The following is an 18,364-nucleotide window of genomic DNA, read 5'->3' on the forward strand; positions in this document are numbered from 1 at the left end:
ATCCTGGGACAGAAAGATATAGATGGGAAAACTGAGGCAATTCAAATAAAGTCTGGAGTCTAGTTAATAGTCATGTACCAATAAATTCTGATATTCATTTCTGAGTTCTGGCAAATGTGCTTTGGTCACATAAGATGATAGCATTACGACAAGCTGGAACTCTACACAAGTTATAATGTTGTAACTCTCCTATTAATTAAAAATCATTTGTGGCATTCCAGTTGTAGCTCAGTGGAATCAAACCCGACTAGTGTCCATGAGGATGCAGGTTCAGTCCCTGGCTCTGATCAGTGGCTTAAGGATTCGGTGTTGCCATGAGCTGTGGTGTAGGTCACAGATGTGGTTTGGATCCTGTGTTGCTGTGGCTGTGGTGTAGGCCTGCAGCTATAGCTCTGATTCGACCCCTAGCCTGGGAACTTCCATATGCTGTGGGTGTGGCCCTTAAAAAATATTCCTCAAATAAAATTTTAAAAAATTCATATGTTGTTACTAGAATTAATACATAGAATAGATAATAATCAACATATTTAATAAAATTAAAATACTATTAACATAATAATAAAATACTATTAACATAAAATGCTGTTAACATAAAGTATGTCAAAGTACATTGACATACTTTAAATAAATCAAAATATTTAATATGTTGATAAAATGAACTCATATATTTTAGAGTGTAGGTAACAAATTCATGTATTTAATATTTGGGGAAATATAAATTCATGTATTTAATTTTTTGGTAATATAAATTCATATACTTAATAGTGTGGATAATACAAATTCATATGTTTATCAGTTTGGGTAACAGAAATTGACATACTAATAATCCATAAACTGATATTACTAACCCATAAATAAGAAGAAGAACATATTTCTTGCTGATAGCAAGCAGTGGGGAAATGGTTTGATCACACTGCATTCTTTTTGCATGTGACTTTGCCTTGTGCATGCGAAAGTTCCCAGGCTAGGGATTGAACCCATGCCACAGCGGTGACAATGCCAGATCCTTAACCTGCTGACCCACCAGGGAACTCTGGCACACTACATTTTCTTTTTTCTTTTTTGGCCTACCCGAGGCCTCTGGAAGTTCCAAGGTCAGTGATTACATTGGAGCCACAGTTACAACCTGTGCCTCAGCTGCAGCAACACCAGATACTTAACCCGCTGCACCACAGCAGGAGCTCTATTTTTAGAAATATCTTTCTGGTAGCTGGCCCAGAAGATGGAAAGGGCAGAGGATGAGGCCAGAGTGAGAGGGAAGGTACCCGCTGGGAGCTGGGTGACAGACTCAGACAGTCGCAGGGTAGAACCTCTACTCCCAACTTAAGCCAAACAGTCCTATTTGCTATGCCTCAGTTACCACCTCAGAGGCTGGTGCACTGACAGACAACAGGGACACCTCAGCAGGGGCTGGCTCTCGGCTGAAACAGGGTGAGCTGCTCTCCCAGTTTTCCCATAACTGTCCTGGGTTTGGAAAGTCCTGCATCCTGCGAACATCTCTGTCCCAGACAAACAGGGCTGATGCTCATCCTAGTACATGTCCCCCAAAGCCAGGAGGCTGCCTGGGAGAAGGGGGAAGAGAAAAGGAGCCTCAGAGATGGAAATTAACTGGGACATGACTCCATTCTCTTGGATCAGAAAAAAAACAACCTTTCTCAGGAGTTCCCACTGTGGCACAATGGGATTGACTGCATCTTGGGAGCAACAGAACGCAGGTTTGACCACCAGCCTGGTACAGTGGGTTAAGGATCTGGCATTACTGCAGCTGTGGCTTAGGTTGCAACAGCGGCTCGGATCTGATCCCTGGCCCGGGAACTCCATATGTCACGGGGAGGCCGAAAAAGAAAAGAAAAATAATCTCTCTCAGAACTGGCTCTCTGGAGCCAGGTTAGTTAGGCATTTACAGACATGCAGACTTTGGCATTTGGACCAAATGTGATGTGGATTTTGAACACATGGGCATTTCTGGGGGAACCCAGGGGGGTCCCAGCAGCCTCACCTGATCGGTGGTAGCGGTGCCACTGTTCCTGAGTGATGAGGCCCAGCCTCCGGGCCTCCTGGGCTCCTGTGCGCAAGGACGGAGGTCAGGGTGGCCTCCTCGGGGCCACGGGCCTCCCCAATGCACGGGGCCTGCAGCAGGTAGGTGGGGGGCACAGCGTTCTCGTCCCTCCAGAAGCGACGTGCCACCAGCTCCAGATCACGTGGACTCGCGGTCAGCTGAGCCTTCAGCACCTCCCACTCCTTTTCCTCAATCAGCGTGGGGATGGGACAGGGGCCGTACTGGTCACCTAGGAGGGCCTGGCAGAGAGGGGTGGAGAGAGGGGCCCAGGTTCAGATCTCAGCTTGGGCACTTAAGCTCTGTGACCTGGGGTGGGGCATGCCAAGCCCTGAAAATGGGACTGGTGGTTGGACCGTGGAGATTATATTAATGTAAGCAGATAGGATGCGGTGTCCCCAGAAAAAGAGGGAAAGAGAACCAGGCCTGGCTGTCTTGACATAAATGAAGCCATTTTGGCCTACGGCATTTGGTGATCTCAGCCTGTAACCAATGAGGGCCCTGTGGGGCTCCTGGGCACAAAAGCCTTTCTGTGTCCCCCATTTCTTGTTTTTAGGAAATGGGCCTCATTCAGCCTCCATGGACTTCCCTGAGTTCCAAGGGGCAGGTTCAAACAGTTGCTGATCAGGGAAGGGAAGGGGAGTTCTATTGCAGCTCATTGGGTTAAGAACCATACTAGTATCCGTGAAGATGCACATTTGATTCCTGGCCTCGCTCAGTGGGTTAAAGATCCTTCATTGCTGCAACCTGCAGTGTAGGTCACAGATGGGGCTCAGATCTGGCATTGCTGTAGCTGTGGTGAAGGCTGACAGCTGCAGCTCCGATTCGACCCCTAGCCTGGAAGCTTCCATATGTCTCTGGTGTGGCCCTAAAAAGGAAAAAAAAGAAAAGAATAGAAAAGAAAAAAAGAAACAAGGGTTCAGCACTAAAGCAGAGTCCTAGTTCCTCCTCAAGGGATATGTATAATAATATAGCTTTGAGTTCTGCAGGAACTAAGGCCCCCACCCAGGTGGAGGATGGAATGACAATGTTGACCCGTGGACTCTCCTGATTTCAATCAGCAAAAGCTTGGACTCTCCCAACCGACCTTTGTCCCACTTCTCTGCTGAATTCTCCTGGCTCAAGTCCCTTCATGATTATGCATGTACCCTTAGCTTAAAACTTCCCAATTTTGCTGCTTTGGGAAAGATCCCTGGTGCTCTTACTTGCTGCAAGTAATGATAAATCCTTATCCTAGTGTAAGCAGGTTTGGCAGGAAAAAGCTCTCTGCAGGAGGCCCCTTCATCCTGTCACTTGCCTTAAACCAGGCAACCCCGGGCTCTACTTATCTCTGGCCCTGGCACCCTTTTCATATCTTTTGATCACACAATACCTTGCCTAATGTGTTGGTGTTTCCATAGATCGAAGACGTCAAGATGAAGAATAAATAATTAAAAGGTGACCAGGTCTCTTCCCTAGCTTCCCCTTCAGTAATCTGGTGAATGAACTGGGAACAGGACGGCATCTAAAGAAAATCACAAGTCCACAAGCCTGCACGCAGTGGGAAGTGGTGAAGACTCTGACCCCCTATCTCAATGATTAACTGAGGTTATTTCCCTTTTTCCCTTTAAAAATTTTCATGGCTGAGCAGAATCTTTGGAAGTGGTTGGGGTGGAGGTACACTGAACCTACCATCTCCCCAGATCACTGGCATTCTGATTAAAAGCAACTTTCCTGGAAGTTCCCGTCATGGCTAACGAACCCGACTACCATCCATGAGGATTCAGGTTCGATCCCTGGCTTCAATCAGTGGGTTAAGGATCTGGCGTTGCCATGAGCTGCGGTGTAGGTCACAGATGCTGCTCAGATCCCGAGTTGCTGTGGCTGTGGCGTAGGCCAGCGGCTACAGCCCCGATTTAACCCCTAGCCTGGGAAACTCCATATGCCACCAGTGCGGCCTTAAAAGACAAAAAGACAAAAAGCCAAAAAAAAAAAAAAAAAAGCAACTTTCCTTTCTACCTGCTCTCTCTCTCTCTCACATTGAATTCTGAGCATTGAGCAGTTAGACCTGAGTTTGATAGGAATAGAGTAAGATAAGTTACACAGGTAGTTGTAGAAGTTGCAGTAGGAGACCACAGATAGAGAGGGAAACCTAGGGAACTTTGGGAGATCACTGTAAGTTAACAATCACTCAAGAAAACCATCAGAACGAAGTAGGCTTGCCTAACTATAAAACCATAAATAAAAGTATGAGATAAATAAATAAAGCCTCAGGTCATTAAGTGAAACATAAAATGAGGCCTGGGGAGTTCCCGTCGTGGCTCAGTGGTTACCGAATCCGACTAGGAACCATGAGGTTGCGGGTTCAATCCCTGGCCTTGCTTAGTGGGTTAAGGATCCGGTGTTGCCGTGAGCTGTGGTATAGGTTGCAGATGCGGCTCGGATCCCATGTTGCTGTGGCTCTAGTGTGGGCCAGTGGCTACAGCTCCGATTAGACCCCTAGCCTGGGAACTCCATGCGCCGTGGGAGCAGCCCTAGAAAAGGCAAAAAAAAAAAAAAAAAGACAAAGTAGGAGACCCTCATTACACAGAAACCTGAGATGATTCAACATATTTTAGCACATTTTGCCACCCTTCTGCTGATTTGCATAAGCACCATGACAATCCTAGTTTTGTTTTGTTTTTTTTTTTTGCCTTTTTTAGGGCCACACCTGTAGCATGTGGAAGTTCTCAGGCTAGGGGTCCAATTGGAGCTGCAGCTGCCTGCGTCATACACCACAGCCACAGCAACTGGGATCCAAGCCGCGTTTGTGATCTACACCACAGCTCATGGCAACGCCAGATCCTTAACCCACTGAGCGAGGCCAGGGATTGAACACACATGGATACTGGTAGGGTTGGTTACCACTGAGCCACAATGGGAATTCCCCACCAATTTTTTTTCAATTAAAAAATGTTTTAAAAGATAGCAATTCCTTCTTGATCTTATAAGGGGTCACGTGACCCACAACTATGACACTTAGATCTGGATTATTTCAACTGTCAATAATACATCAAAAAACTTATGTAACTGTGCCTTGACTTCTAACAAGCAGAACAGTTCCCAGAGCTCTCTTAGATGTTCTTCCTGGGTTATAATCCTCAAATTTGGCTTAAATAAAACTTTCTATTTCTTTTTCTTTTTTTCTTCTTTTTTGGCCACCCCACGGCATGTGGAGTTCCAGGGCCAGGTATCAGATCAGAGCTGCAATTGCCAGGCAGAAGATCAAACCTGCATCCCAGAGATGCCACAGTGGGAACTCTATTTCCATTTCTTTCTTAGATCAATTGATTAATGATCGAATTTACATGTCAACTTGACTGAGCTAATGGATGCCCAGGTAGCAGGTCAAAAGAGGGTATCTCTGGAAGAGATTAGCATTTTGAATTGGTGAACTCAGTGAAGCCTCCCCAGTATGGGTGGGCTTCATTCAACCCATCAACTCCCAATGGAGCAAAAAGACAGGAAGGGTAGGTTCCCTATCTCAGCTAGAGCTGAGACATCTTCTGGCCTTGGTCATCAGCGCTCCTGGTTCTCAGACATTCCGTCCCATATCGGGACTTAGACCCTCAACCTCCTGCTGATTCTCAGCCCTCAGGACTTGGACTAAATTACACCAATAGCTTTCCTAGTTCTTCCGCTTGCAGAAGGCAGGTGGCGGGACTCGTTGGTCTCCATCACTGTGTGACCCCGTTCCTGTAATAAATCTCCACTTACTTAGATCCATATAAGTCCTTTAGGTTCTGTTTCCCTGGAGAACCCTAACTAACAAAAGATCTTTGCAGATGTGATTTAGCTAAGGATCTGTGAACTGAAATTTGTCACTTGCCATCAACCTCCACATGGAGTAAAACATTAGCCACTGCAGCTACCAACCTGCAGCACCGCCTGAGTGAAGCTCAGGGTGGAGACCAGGAGTGAGGCACTCTGTGCTCCAGGAAAACTGGAAGAACAGGGCTTCAGATGGTCAGATATTTTTAGAAGATTTTATGTGCCCAACTCTTGCATCTCTTCATTTCTGGAAAAACATTAAAATCCTTCATGGTAATGTCTGCTCCTTGTGACTGGTAGTAACTTTCAGGAGATCAGCAACAAACTTTTGTAAAATGTGTGTATGTTGAATGTGCCTCCCCCTCACCTTTATCATATCCTGACATTCCCCCTTTTCCTTCTTGGGTAGTATTTCAGCCGGGTCTGTAGTTAAGGATAAAGAATGTCTCCTAGGGTAAGAGCCAGTGAGTCCTGCAGACTTTGAAAACTCAGGATACTTGCCCTGATAGTGGAGGTGCATAGCAAAGAAATGATTTCTGTGAGCCCAGGCCTCTTTCCTTCCTGCTCCCTGTCCTTTGTTGCAGAAACTTCTATATATCCTAGCTCCTCCCTAACTGCCTTGAAGCAGTTTCTCAGGGATACTTGAGATGCTGTCTCCTGGGCTTAAGTCCTAATTTTGCCCCAAATAAAACTTAACTCTCATCTTTCAGGTTGTATTTTTTTTAAGTCAATAGATCTTTTTTTCTTCTTTTTATGTCCGCACCTGTAGCATACAGAAATTCCTGGGCTAGGGGCCAAATCAGAGCGGCAGCTGAGGCTAACGCCACAGCTACAGCAATGCCAGATCCGAGCTGCATCTGTGACCTACCCTGCAGCTTGCATCAACGCTGGATCCTTAACCCACTGAGAGAGGCCAGGGGTCAAACCCACAACCTCATGAACACTATGTCAAGTTCTTAACCCACAGGGCCGCAACAGGAACTCCCTGTCTATAGAATTTTGATATTTGGTTCCTCGTAGATTTTTTTTGGATCAATTTAAATATTTTTTTAAAACATTGCATTAAAATATTAATTATCTTGGAGTTCCCATTGTGACTTTTTTTTATTTTATTTTATCGGAGATATAGGCGCTGGCCTATGCTACAGCCACAGCAATGCCAGATCTGAGCTGCGTCTGCCACCTACACCACAGCTCACGGCAAAGCCAGATCCTTAACCCACTGAGTGAGACCAAGGATCAAACCCGAAATCTCATGGTTCCTGGTTGGATTCGTTTCTGCTGCACCACGACGGGAACTCCCCATTGTGGCTCATTGTGTTAAGGACCTGACGTGTCTCTGTAAGGATGTGGGTTTGTTCCCTGGCCCTGCTCAGTAGGTTAAGGATCCACTGTTGCCATAAGCTGTGGGTGGCATAGGTCTCAGATGGGGCTCGAATCTGTCATTGCCATAGCTGTGGCATAGGCCACAGCTACAACTCTGATTTGAATCCTGGCCAGGGAATTTCCCATATGCCATAGGTATGGCCTTAAAAATAAAAATAAAATAAAATATTAATTATTTTGATAATTAAGATTTTTGGCACTCTGATAAAATTTTATTCTGGAGGTAAGTGCCTTGCTCTCCTCACCCTAATCCCGGCCTCTCTTGGGGGCATCAGAGGGGCAGTAGGCTTCAGGGAATCAAATGTCCAGCTCTCTCATTGTTAGTCATGGAAACTGAGGCCCAGGAGGTAAAGGAAGTGGACCAAGGTCATGGGTTTAAGAACCAACCAGGAAGTTCCCTGGTGGGCTAGTGTTTAGGACTCACCGCTTTCACCACTGTAGCCCAGGTTCAGTCCCTGGTCTAATAACTGGGATCCCATATCAAGCTGATGTATGCTTGTGGCCAAAAAATTCAAGAGCCATTTGGGAAGGGGAGATGGTATGATCCCAGTATGGAAACTCTTGAGTTCTTAGCACAGTTATTTCCCTAAATATGTATTAAGCCGAGCCCATGACAACTGCTCAACAGACAGCAGTGACCAAGACACTTGGTCCCTGCCTTCCTGGACATCAGAGTCCTAACAAAAGTAGGCATCAATCTGAGAATAACACCAGTGTCACTACTGCAGCTGTCATAGTTCTAGGGGGAAAGGATAAAGCGGGTCACACATGGTCTGTGGAGTCAGAGAAATTCCCTTGAAACAGTAAGTATCAAGCTGCAGAAAAAGGAGATAGATATAGAGATTCTCCTAGTAAGTAAAGCAAGCCATAGAGAAAAAGACAAATACCGTATATCTCTTATTTGTGGTATCTAAAATATGGAACAGATGATCCTATCTAAAAATACAGATAAACAAAAAACAGAAACAGATGGATCATGGCCAAGAAGAGCAGACTTAGGGTTCCCAAGGGGGAAAGGGGAGGGAGTGGGATGAATGGGCATTTTGGGGTTTTTTTTGGATGCAAACCATTATATTTGGAATGGATGGGCAATGGGGTCCTACTGTACGCCACAGGGAAATGTGTGTGATTGAGTCACTTTGCAGTATAACAGAACCTGATGAAATATTGTAAATCAATTACACTTTAATAATAAAGATAATAATAATTTAAAGGAACTATATCTAGTGACTTATGATGGAGCATGATGGAGGATAATGTAAGATAAAGAATGTATACATGTGTGTGTGACTGGGGCACTTTGCTGTACAGTAGAAAATTGACAGAACACTGTAAACCAGCTATAAAGGAAAAAGTAAAAATTATTTTTAAAATAATCATTTTATTTTATTATTTTTTGTCTTTTGTCTTTTTAAGGTCGCACCCACGGCATATGGAGGTTCCCAGGCTAGGGGTCCAATCAGAGCTGTAGCTGCTGGCCTACATCACAGCCACAGCAATGCAGGATCTGAGCCCCGTCTGCGACCTACACCACAGCTCACAGGATTGCCAGGTCCTTAAGCCACTGAACGAGACCCGCAACTTCATGGTTCCTAGTCGGATTCGTTTCCACTGAGCCACACTGGGAACTCCAAAAAAAATAATAATTTTAAAATCTGCATAATAAGGCATAAAAAGGAGTGCCCTGGGCAGAGGTCCTGGCAAACAGGGCAACAGAATGTACAAAGGCCCTGGGGCAGGAAGTGTGGCAAAGGCTCAGTGCCGGAAAGCCAGGAGCCAAAGCACCAACCAAAAGGGGAGGTAAGAGAGATAAGGCCATCCTCTGAGGAGATTTTGTAGGATTTGGTGAGACCCTAAGATTTTGGTCTTACTGCAGACAACACAGGAGGCCCTCTTTCTGCCCCAATGTGCTTGGGGAAAGTACAAACTGAACATAGGAGAATTAGGCTGGAGGAGGCCTAGGATGCCAGGCCTAAAGCCTTGAATTTCTTCATTATGTAAAATGGAAACAGAATATTCCAGAGGTGTGCACCAAGGACATTTGAATAAATGCAATCTGTACTGATGATGTAAACAAACAGGACCCCATGGGGTCCTCTGCATAAACTCCTCTCTTAAGACCCAGATAAAAGTATCTGACGCACGCTTCCTGCGTTGTTTTACAGATGCTACAACCCCCACCAAATGGAAGACTTTAATGTGATGATCATGAGCACGTAGCCCCCAGACCTACTGGGGCCTGAGGACTGATAATGTGAACCCTTGTGACACTGCCCTGTGACCTCACCATCAGCCAATCAAAGAATTGTGCACGAGATGATTATATACCCTGTGACTCCCCTCTCTTACCTGGCCTGTAAAAATGCTTTCCTGGGAGTTTCCTGGTGGCCTAGCAGTTAAGGATTCGATGTTATCATCGCTGGCCTGGGAACTTCTGCAAGCTGTGAGTGCAGTTTACAACCGAAACCTACAGCACATAGAAGTTCCCAGTCTAGGGGTAGAATTGAAGCTGTAGCTGCTGGCCTATGCCACAGCCACAGAAACACCAGATCTGAGCTGCATTTGCAACCTACACCACAGCTCTTGGCAACACTGGTTGCTTAGCCCACTGAGTGAGGCCAGGGATTGAACCTGCATCCTCACACACACTATGTTGGGCCCTGAACATGCTGAGCCACACCAGAGATTCCTAGTTCGGGTGTTTTGAGCACTAGCTGCCTGGACTCCTTGCTCAGCGCCCTGCAATAAATGTTGCGCTTTCCTTCCCTATAACCTGGTGTCCGTAGATTGGCTTCACTGTGTGTGGATGGGCAGACCCAAATCTGGTTTGATAAAAATAGGATGTTGAAGAGGATGCCACTCTTCAGGGGGCTTTCCTGCCATAAGAGCCTTGGAGGAGCAAGAGGAGGTGGAAAAGATGTCAAGATGTATTCAGCCAACCACAGACCAGAGATCTCAGAAAAGAGGCAGACAATGCAAGATGCTCCTGACTGTGGGACCAGAGCAACCAGAATGGGAGGCACTTGAAGGAGGAGTGAGGAGCCATCAGGAGCAACTCTCCTGAGATGCTGGAGCTGCAGGTTGCTCGAGAGACCCGGAGCCTCTAGAAGGAAGTGCCATGGGGAGCCGTCCCCTGCCGTACAGCCTAATGACTTATTTACCAGAGAGATACCTCTCCAAGGGCTTCCACTGCATCTCTGATGTTCGTGGAAAGCCCCCCCAAATCAGAGCTACTCAGGGAAAATGATGCCATGACTCTTAAGAGATAGAGGGCTGAGGCCTGGTTCAGGAGAAAGACAGGAAGTGGATAGAGGTCAGCCTGCCTGCAGCCCAAGGAATCCTTCTGGAAGGATCCTCAAGGTCCCTGGGCCGTTTGGGCCTGGGGGAAGCTCAGAGATCATCCTCCCTCCTGTTCCTCCATCCCCCATGCCACCTGGAAGCTGCAGTTGTGCTTTTGGCCGCCTGCAATTTGGGTTGCAAAATCGAATCCCTCCTGGAGTTTATTTTCTCTCCATCTTTTCTTTACAGTTTTTTTCCTTTAAAATGCAACAAAATGATTGATCATCAGGCTCATTTGTAAAATAAATTAGAAGATTGGGGGAAAAAAATCTGAGAAGGAGGGAGTTCCCTGCTGGTCTAGTGGTTAGGATACTAGCTTTCATCCCTGTAGCCCAAGTTCAAGGTTCAATCCCTGGTCTGGAAACCGAGACCCCACATCAAGCTGCTGCATGGTGTGGCTGAAAAAAAAAAAAAAAATCATGAAGGAGATACATAAGCTGGAGAGTAGAGCCTTTCAAGCATTAGGATGTATTTTATTTATTTTACTTATTTTTGGGTTTTTTTTTTTTGCTTTTTAGGGCCACACCTGTGGCATATGGAGGCTCCCAGGCTAGGGGTCGAATTGGAGCTGTAGCCACTGGCCTACACCACAGCCACAGCAATGCAGGATCTGAGCTTCGTCTGCGACCTACACCACGGCTCACAGCAACTCTGGATCCTTAACCCACTGAGTGAGGCCAGGGATCCAACCTGCGTCCTCATGGATGCTAGCAAGATTTGTTTCCATTGAGCCATGACGGGAACTCCAGGATGTATTGTATTTTATTTTATTTTGTCTTTTTGCCTTTTTCTAGGGCCGCACCCACGGCACATGAAGGTTCCCAGGCTAGGGGTCTAGTCGGAGCTACAGCTGCCAGCCTGCACCAGAGCCACAGCAACTTGGGATCCAAGCCACGTCTGCAACCTACACCACAGCTCATGGCAACGCCGGATCCTTAACCCACTCAGCGAGGCCAGGGATCGAACCTGCAACCCGTAACCTCAGATTCGTTAACCACTGAGCCATGATGGGAACTCCTCCAGAATGTTTTTTAAAGCAATAATAATTAAATAGGGAACTATACTCAATATTTTGTGATAATCTGTAAGTTAAAGGAATCTGAAAAAGAACATATGTATTCAGTTACATATATGTAACTAAATCACCTTGCTGTACATCTGAAACTAACACTACACTGTAAATAAACTATAATTTTAAAAAATTAAAAATAAATAAAGTGGTTCAAACTTCTGTTATAAGATAATTAAGTCCTGGGGATGTAATGTCCAACATGATAACTGTAGTTAACGGTGCCGCAGGGCGTACTTGAAAGTTGCTAAGAGAGCAAATCCTAAACATTCTCATCACTAAGGAAAAACACTTTACCTTTTCCATATCTATAAGAAAGGATGGGTGTTAACAAAAATTATTTAATAATCATTTCAGGAGCTCCCGTTGTGGCTCAGCATTTAACAAAACCGACTAGCATCCATGAGGTTGAGGGTTCGATCCCTGGCCTCGATCAGTGGGTTAAGGATCCGGCATTGCTGTGAGCTGTGGTGTGGGTCACAGATGCAGCTCAGATCTTGCATTGCTATGGCTGTGGTGTAGGCCAGTGGCTACAGCTCCAATTCGACCCCTAGCCTGGGAACCTCCATATGCTGCGGGTGCAGCCCTAAAAAGACCAAAAAAAAAGATCATTTCACAGTCCATGTAAGCCAAGTCATACACTGTACACTTTAAATTTATACCATGCTAGATGTCAATTATATCTCAATGAAATTGGAAAACAAAGAAAAATTGACACAACACATACAAAGTATAGAACAAAAGAATGAAAATGCAATGGGAACTGTATAGATAAAACTTGATACATGATAAAGAAAACTTTTCACCTCTGCTGCCCAGGACTTAGCTTTCTTTTGTTGTTGTCATTGTTTTAAGATCTCATCTCTAAGGTAGCACTAGAACTTTCAGCAATGCTGCAAGTGTTCTCATCTCTGCTGTGCAATGCATTGGCCTCTTGACACATATGGCCACTGAGCTACTTCCATGTGGCTGGTGCAACAAAGGAACTGAAATTTTAATACTACTTGATTTTAATTAATTTAAGTTTAAATCATCACATGTGGTTTGTGGCTATTGCAATGGGCAATGCAATTTCAAGTCCAAACAGGTCTCATCTATTTGTCTTTATTTCCCTAGGAAACAGCTTCTCTAATGGGGACCACTCTCTCCTACTTCCTACATCTTTTTTTTTTTTTTTTCCTGGCTGCATTTGTGGTATGTGGAAGCTCCTGGGCTGGGTTCGAACCCAAACTACAGCAGCAACCCAAGTCTGCAGTGAGAATGCTGCACCCTTAACCCGCTGTGCTACAAGAGAACTCCACTTGCTTCTTACATTCTTATCTCCAGGAGAGGTTTCCGGTGTTTGTTTTGTTTTGTTTTTATGAGGGGAGCTGCTCAAATCTTCTTTGTGATTAAGGTGTATTGGGCAAAAATACTTGTTGACTTTTTCCCTCTTTACTTTCTAAGACTGGGTTCAGCAAACTTTTTCCATTCGTAGTCAAATAGCCAACATTTTCAGCTTTGCAGGCCAGATGGTCTCTGTGGCAACTCCTCAGCTCTGCCCTAGTAGCTGGAAAGCAGCCTTGGGCCTTATGTAAATGAAGGCGTGTGACTGAGTGTCATTAAATGTTTACTTAGAAAAACAGACGGAGGGCTAGATTTTGTTTTGTTTTGTTTCTGTTCTGGCCACACCCGCAGCATATGGAAGTTCCCAAGTTAAGGGTCAAATCAGAGCTACAGTTGCTGGCCTATACCACAGCCACAGGAACTCGGGATCCAAGCCACATCTGTAACCTATGCCGAAGCTGCAGCAATGCTGGATCCTTAACCTACTGAGCAAGGCCAGAGATTGAACCTGCATCCTCACAGAGACTAGTTGGGTTCTTAACCTACTGAGCCACAATGGAAATTCCCCAAACCATTAATTGTGAGCTGGGGATTGTTCTGGTAACAGAGGAAGTGTAGTGGGAGGGAGAAAAGACCCTGTAATATGGAAAAATTGGTCTCATCTAGGATCAGAGGAAGTTTGCCCCTGAGGCAGGCTCCAGATAGGGCCACAGGGTGTGCCCCCCACACCATGGGGCACACAGAAAAAAAAAAATTCCATATCCTGTAGGTTTCCACCTTCTCTATGGTTTTCTAGGATCCCCAAATTCCCCAAACAAAGTGAATGAGAGGGGGAAGCTGGGGAGAGGTTCAGAACAAATTCTAAGACCCCTTTGGTCTTCAACATTCTGCTCTCCAGCCCACATGCATTTGCACTTGACTGCTCGTGTCTGGATCCCAGCTAACTGCAGAAAAATGAGCGCAGTGATTAATTATCAATGCCTGCCATTGGCAGGCTCTCAAGATTGGTTATCATGGCAGAATCATCACCACCCACTTTCCTCTACTGACGGGTTTGCCTAAGAATCAGGGGCCATATCCTGGTGCTGGAAGGAGAAGTAAGAACTAATCCATCCCTTCCAAGAGACTCACGACAAAAGCTGGCCCTATGGATGTTTTCCGACACCGGTCAAGCTCCTCCAAGCAAAGTTCTGTGGTCATGTGGTCAGTGGCCTCGGTGTTCCGGATACCCCACCTCAGATCAACCACCTGGAAATTACAAGCATGGGTTTTATCAGGAATGTAGCAGGATAAGTGATTTTTTTTCAGTTACCTTTGATAAAGGCATAAAGTTTCTTTCAATAATTTTTGACAGCCTCTCCCCAAAAAGGGATGTCTGGATTGAAAGAACTTGAGTGGTAGATACAAAGTATTACATTTAGAATGGATAAGCAATGAGGTCCTACTATACAGTACAGGGAACAATCTCTTGGGATAGAACATGATGGAAGATGCTATGAGAAAAAGAACGTGTATATATGTATGATTGTGTCATTATGCTATACAGTAGAAATTGGCACAACACTGTAAATCAACTATACTTTTAAAAATTAAAAAAAAAAAAACCTTGAATGAGAGTTCCCATTGTGGTTCAGAGAGTAAAGATCTTCAGATAGTCTCCGTGAGGATGTGGGTTTGATCCCTGGCCTCACTTGATGGGTTAAGGATCCGGTGTTGCTTCAAGCTGCAGCATAGGTTGCAGATGAGGCTCAGATCCAGTGTTGCTGTGGCTGCAGCTCTGATTCAGCCCCTAGCCCAGGAACTTCCATATGCTGCAGGTTCAGCCATTTAAAAAAAAAAGAGAAAGAGAGAGAGAGGAAAAAAAAAAAAGAACTTGAATGACACCCATAATTCCAGTATAATCATGAGAAAAATATCAGATAGACCCAGGCTGGAGACATCCCTCAGGGCACCTGGGCAGTCCTCCCCAAGAATGTGGTGGTCACGAGTGCAAAGGAAAAGATGGATGAGTCACCCCAGCCAGAGGAGACTAGGAAGCTATGACAACTAAATGTAACAGGGTTCCCTGGCTGGAGTCCTAGACCAGAGAGAGAACATGAAGATCAGGTGTCAAAGTCCAAAGGGTGGTTTTGTGGTTTTTTGGTTTTTCTGCTTTTTAGGGCTGCACCCTCAGCATATGGAAGTTCCCAGGCTAGGGGTGGAATTGGAGCTGCAGCTTCCAGCCAATACCACAGCCATAGCAACACCGGATCCAAGTCACATCCACGACCTACACTGCAGCTCACCGCAATGTCAGATCCTTAACCCACTGAGCAAGACCAGGGATTGAACTTGAGTTCTCATGGATACTAGTCGGGTTCGTTACTGCTGAGCCACAATGGGAACTCCCCAAAGGGTGGTTAATGATCGTGTACCAAAGTTCTCTTCTTAGTTATAGCAAATGTGCCTGGATAATGAAAGATGTTCACAATAGGGAACAAAGCGAGTGTGGGGCATGTGAGAATTCCGTACCACTGGTGACTTTCCTGCAAATCTAAATTTCAAGTTAAAGTTTACTTTAAAACATTTTTTAAAGTTTTTTAAAGACCTTGGGCATTTTCAAACTGTTCTTTTAAAGCAAGGACATGTCCACACTTGTTCACAGAGCTGTCTTTGCAAAGAAGGGTTTTCTTTTGGCCAAAATCAGACGTGGCAAAGTCTCCTTGGCAACGGCATGATTGTGGTCCATTTTTGCCTGCTGGCCAGAGGGGGCCTGGGCAGAAGGGTTTGATTCAAAGAGTGAAGCTGACCTGGGGGAAAGCTGGGATGAGGAGAGAGGGATGGGACACAAAACGGTCCCCAGCATCCCTAAATTCTTTTGTCCAGAGGGAAAGGCATAAAATTCCTAGTAATCTACACTATGGGGTAAAAGCTCTACCACACTGGATATGTCTAAAGGAGGAAAGGGAGAAGGAAAAAGGATCAGCCACCAGCCCTGGGCAAGAAACTTCATCTTGCTGGGCCACTGTCTCCCTGTCTGTGCCTTGAGCATGTTTATTGTGTTTGTCACACAGTACCTGGTAGGCATTCAAGGGAGGTACCAGAGGCATTTCATCACTTCTCAGCACCTACATTTTCCTTGTTAGTGCCTATGCCAGTGAACTATGCCTCACGATGAGTGGTGGGCAGAGTCGAATTCCCAACACAGCAACGCATCTTTCTTAGTGATATGTAAGTGATGGTAGGTGCGTTGATATGATGGATCACTGCCGTAAATGGCAAGGAGGCAGTGTCAACTGAGGCTGAGACTCCAAGATGGTTTGTCAGTTTTCTCTTTAAAACTTGCTGGAGGGAGTTCCCATCGTGGCGCAGTGGTTAACAAATCCGACTAGGAACCATTTATGAGGTTGCGGGTTCGGTCCCTGCCCTTGCTTAGTGGGTTAACGATCTGGCATTGCTGTGAGCTGTGGTGTAGGTTGCAGACGCGGCTCGGGTCCCGCGTTGCTGTGGCTCTGGCGTAGGCCTGTGGCTACAGCTCCGATTCGACCCCTAGCCTGGGAACCTCCACATGCCGCGGGAGCGGCCCAAGAAATAGCAAAAAAAAAAAAAAAATTTTAAATTAAAAAAATAAAAATAAAACTTGCTGGAGGCGACGTCCCTACCCTGGGATCTGTGTGTAGGAGACTTTTGGGGCCCTTGGTGGCTACCCAGCTGGTTCACCATGAGCATCCCAGGAAAAAGACACTTCTCACCTCCATGCCCAATCTGAATATCCCACGGTCCTCTTAGATGTCCCCCGAAGCTGTCCCAGAGGACCAGAGGACTGAACAAAACATCAACAAAAGTGACATGCCCAAAGGGAAGGGTCACAAGGTGTCTACTCCCAGCACTGTGCCACACTGCCTTGTGTTCACCCCAGTACCCATGGCCATGATCCCCCCCATCTTTTTAGAGGACTTTTTTTTTTCTTTTTCTTTTTTGGCCACCCCATGGTATGGCCAGGGATGGAATCTGAGCTGGAAGCATTCCCTTTGTGGCTCCATGGATTAAGAACCCAACTAGTATCCATGAGGATGCAGGTTCAATCCTTGGCCCCACTCAATTGGTTAAGGATCCAGTGTTGCCGTGAGCTGTGATGTAGGTCAGAGACCCAGCATGGATCCCAAGTTGCTATGGTTGTGGTGTAGGCTGGCAGCTGTAGCTTCAATTTGGCACCTAGCCTGGGAACTTCCATACCATGCAGGTGCAGCCCCACCCCTAAAAAAATTAATTAAAAAAAAACAACCCACCACCGCACACACACAAAAAAGAATCTGAGCTGGAGTTGTGACTTACACCACAGCTGCAGCAACGTCAGCTCCTTAACCCACTGAGCCAGGCAGGGGATCAAACCTGCATCCCTGCTGCTGCAGAGACAGACGATCCCCCTGCACCACAGCGGGAACTCCTGGAGGACTTCCATTTCCATGATGCATTGTGGTCACGGAGCCCCTCTGATTCCCCACCTGGCTGCCCAGGTGGCACACCCTCGTTCCCTGATGCTGAGGCAGTGAGGAGTGGGTGGGCCATTACCTCGAACATCAGGCCATGCTTCTGGCAGAAGGTCTGCACTTCTGGGTAGGCGGTGCTCTGCAGGGCCTCCCTCTCTGCGTCCATATCTGCAAGGAATGGCATGGAGGCTATAACTCGGGAGAACCTAGAACTCTCCCCCTACCTCATAGTTCCGCCTGGATTTTTTCCCTCTTTACCGGCCGGCCACAGCTGTGACATCTGGAAGTTCCAGGGCTGGGGGTCGAATCGGAACTGCATCTGTGACCTATGCCACAGCCACGGCAAAGCCAGATCCTTAACCCACTGAGCGAGGCCAGGGATCGAACCCCAAATCCTCGCAGACACTATGTTGGGTTCTTAACCCGCTGAACCACAAAGGGAACTCCAACAGTTCCGCTTTTAGCCTCAATCACTCCCACCAAGGCTGGGATCCCTCACAGCAAATCAAAAGATACAAAAAACAGGAGGCAAACCAGAGAGACCAACCACACCCAGAGCCTTTTCTGGTATTAGTGCTAAAAGTCCCACATCCCAAGAAACCCCTCAGTCCCAGCTAACCAGGACGTTTGGTTACCTTAAGTTAGGGTTACCAGATAAAATACAGGACACACAGCTGATGTGTGTTTCAGACGAACAATGAAAACTTAAGAGCATAAGAATAGCCCACTTCATAGATTCTAGAATTTGCCCTTCCTTCCTTCCTTTCTTTTTTTGGCCTTGCCTCAGCATATGGAAGTTCCCAGGTCACGGACAGAACCTGTGCCACAGTAGCCACCCAAGCCACTTCAGTGAAAATGCCAGATCCTCAATCCACTGTGCCACAGGGGAACTCCCTAGAATTTGCATTTCTGATAAACTCTGTTCAGTTT

General features: G+C 46.1%; 1 protein-coding gene across 1 annotated transcript in view; it reads right to left on the reverse strand.

Moving 5' to 3' along the window:
* NWD1 (NACHT and WD repeat domain containing 1) overlaps positions 1-17,540 on the reverse strand; it is a 97,000-nt gene extending 79,460 nt beyond the window's left edge. Inside the window, 4 exon segments of the mRNA XM_047774372.1 lie at positions 2,000-2,075; positions 2,077-2,298; positions 14,097-14,213; positions 17,517-17,540. Of these exon segments, the coding sequence (XP_047630328.1) occupies positions 2,000-2,075; positions 2,077-2,298; positions 14,097-14,213; positions 17,517-17,525 (424 nt within the window). The 5' untranslated portion in view covers positions 17,526-17,540.
* Between the last annotated feature and the right edge of the window lie 824 nt (positions 17,541-18,364).

The sequence above is a fragment of the Phacochoerus africanus genome, chromosome 4, assembly GCF_016906955.1.
Source record: "Phacochoerus africanus isolate WHEZ1 chromosome 4, ROS_Pafr_v1, whole genome shotgun sequence".
NCBI classification, from domain to species: Eukaryota; Metazoa; Chordata; class Mammalia; order Artiodactyla; family Suidae; genus Phacochoerus; species Phacochoerus africanus.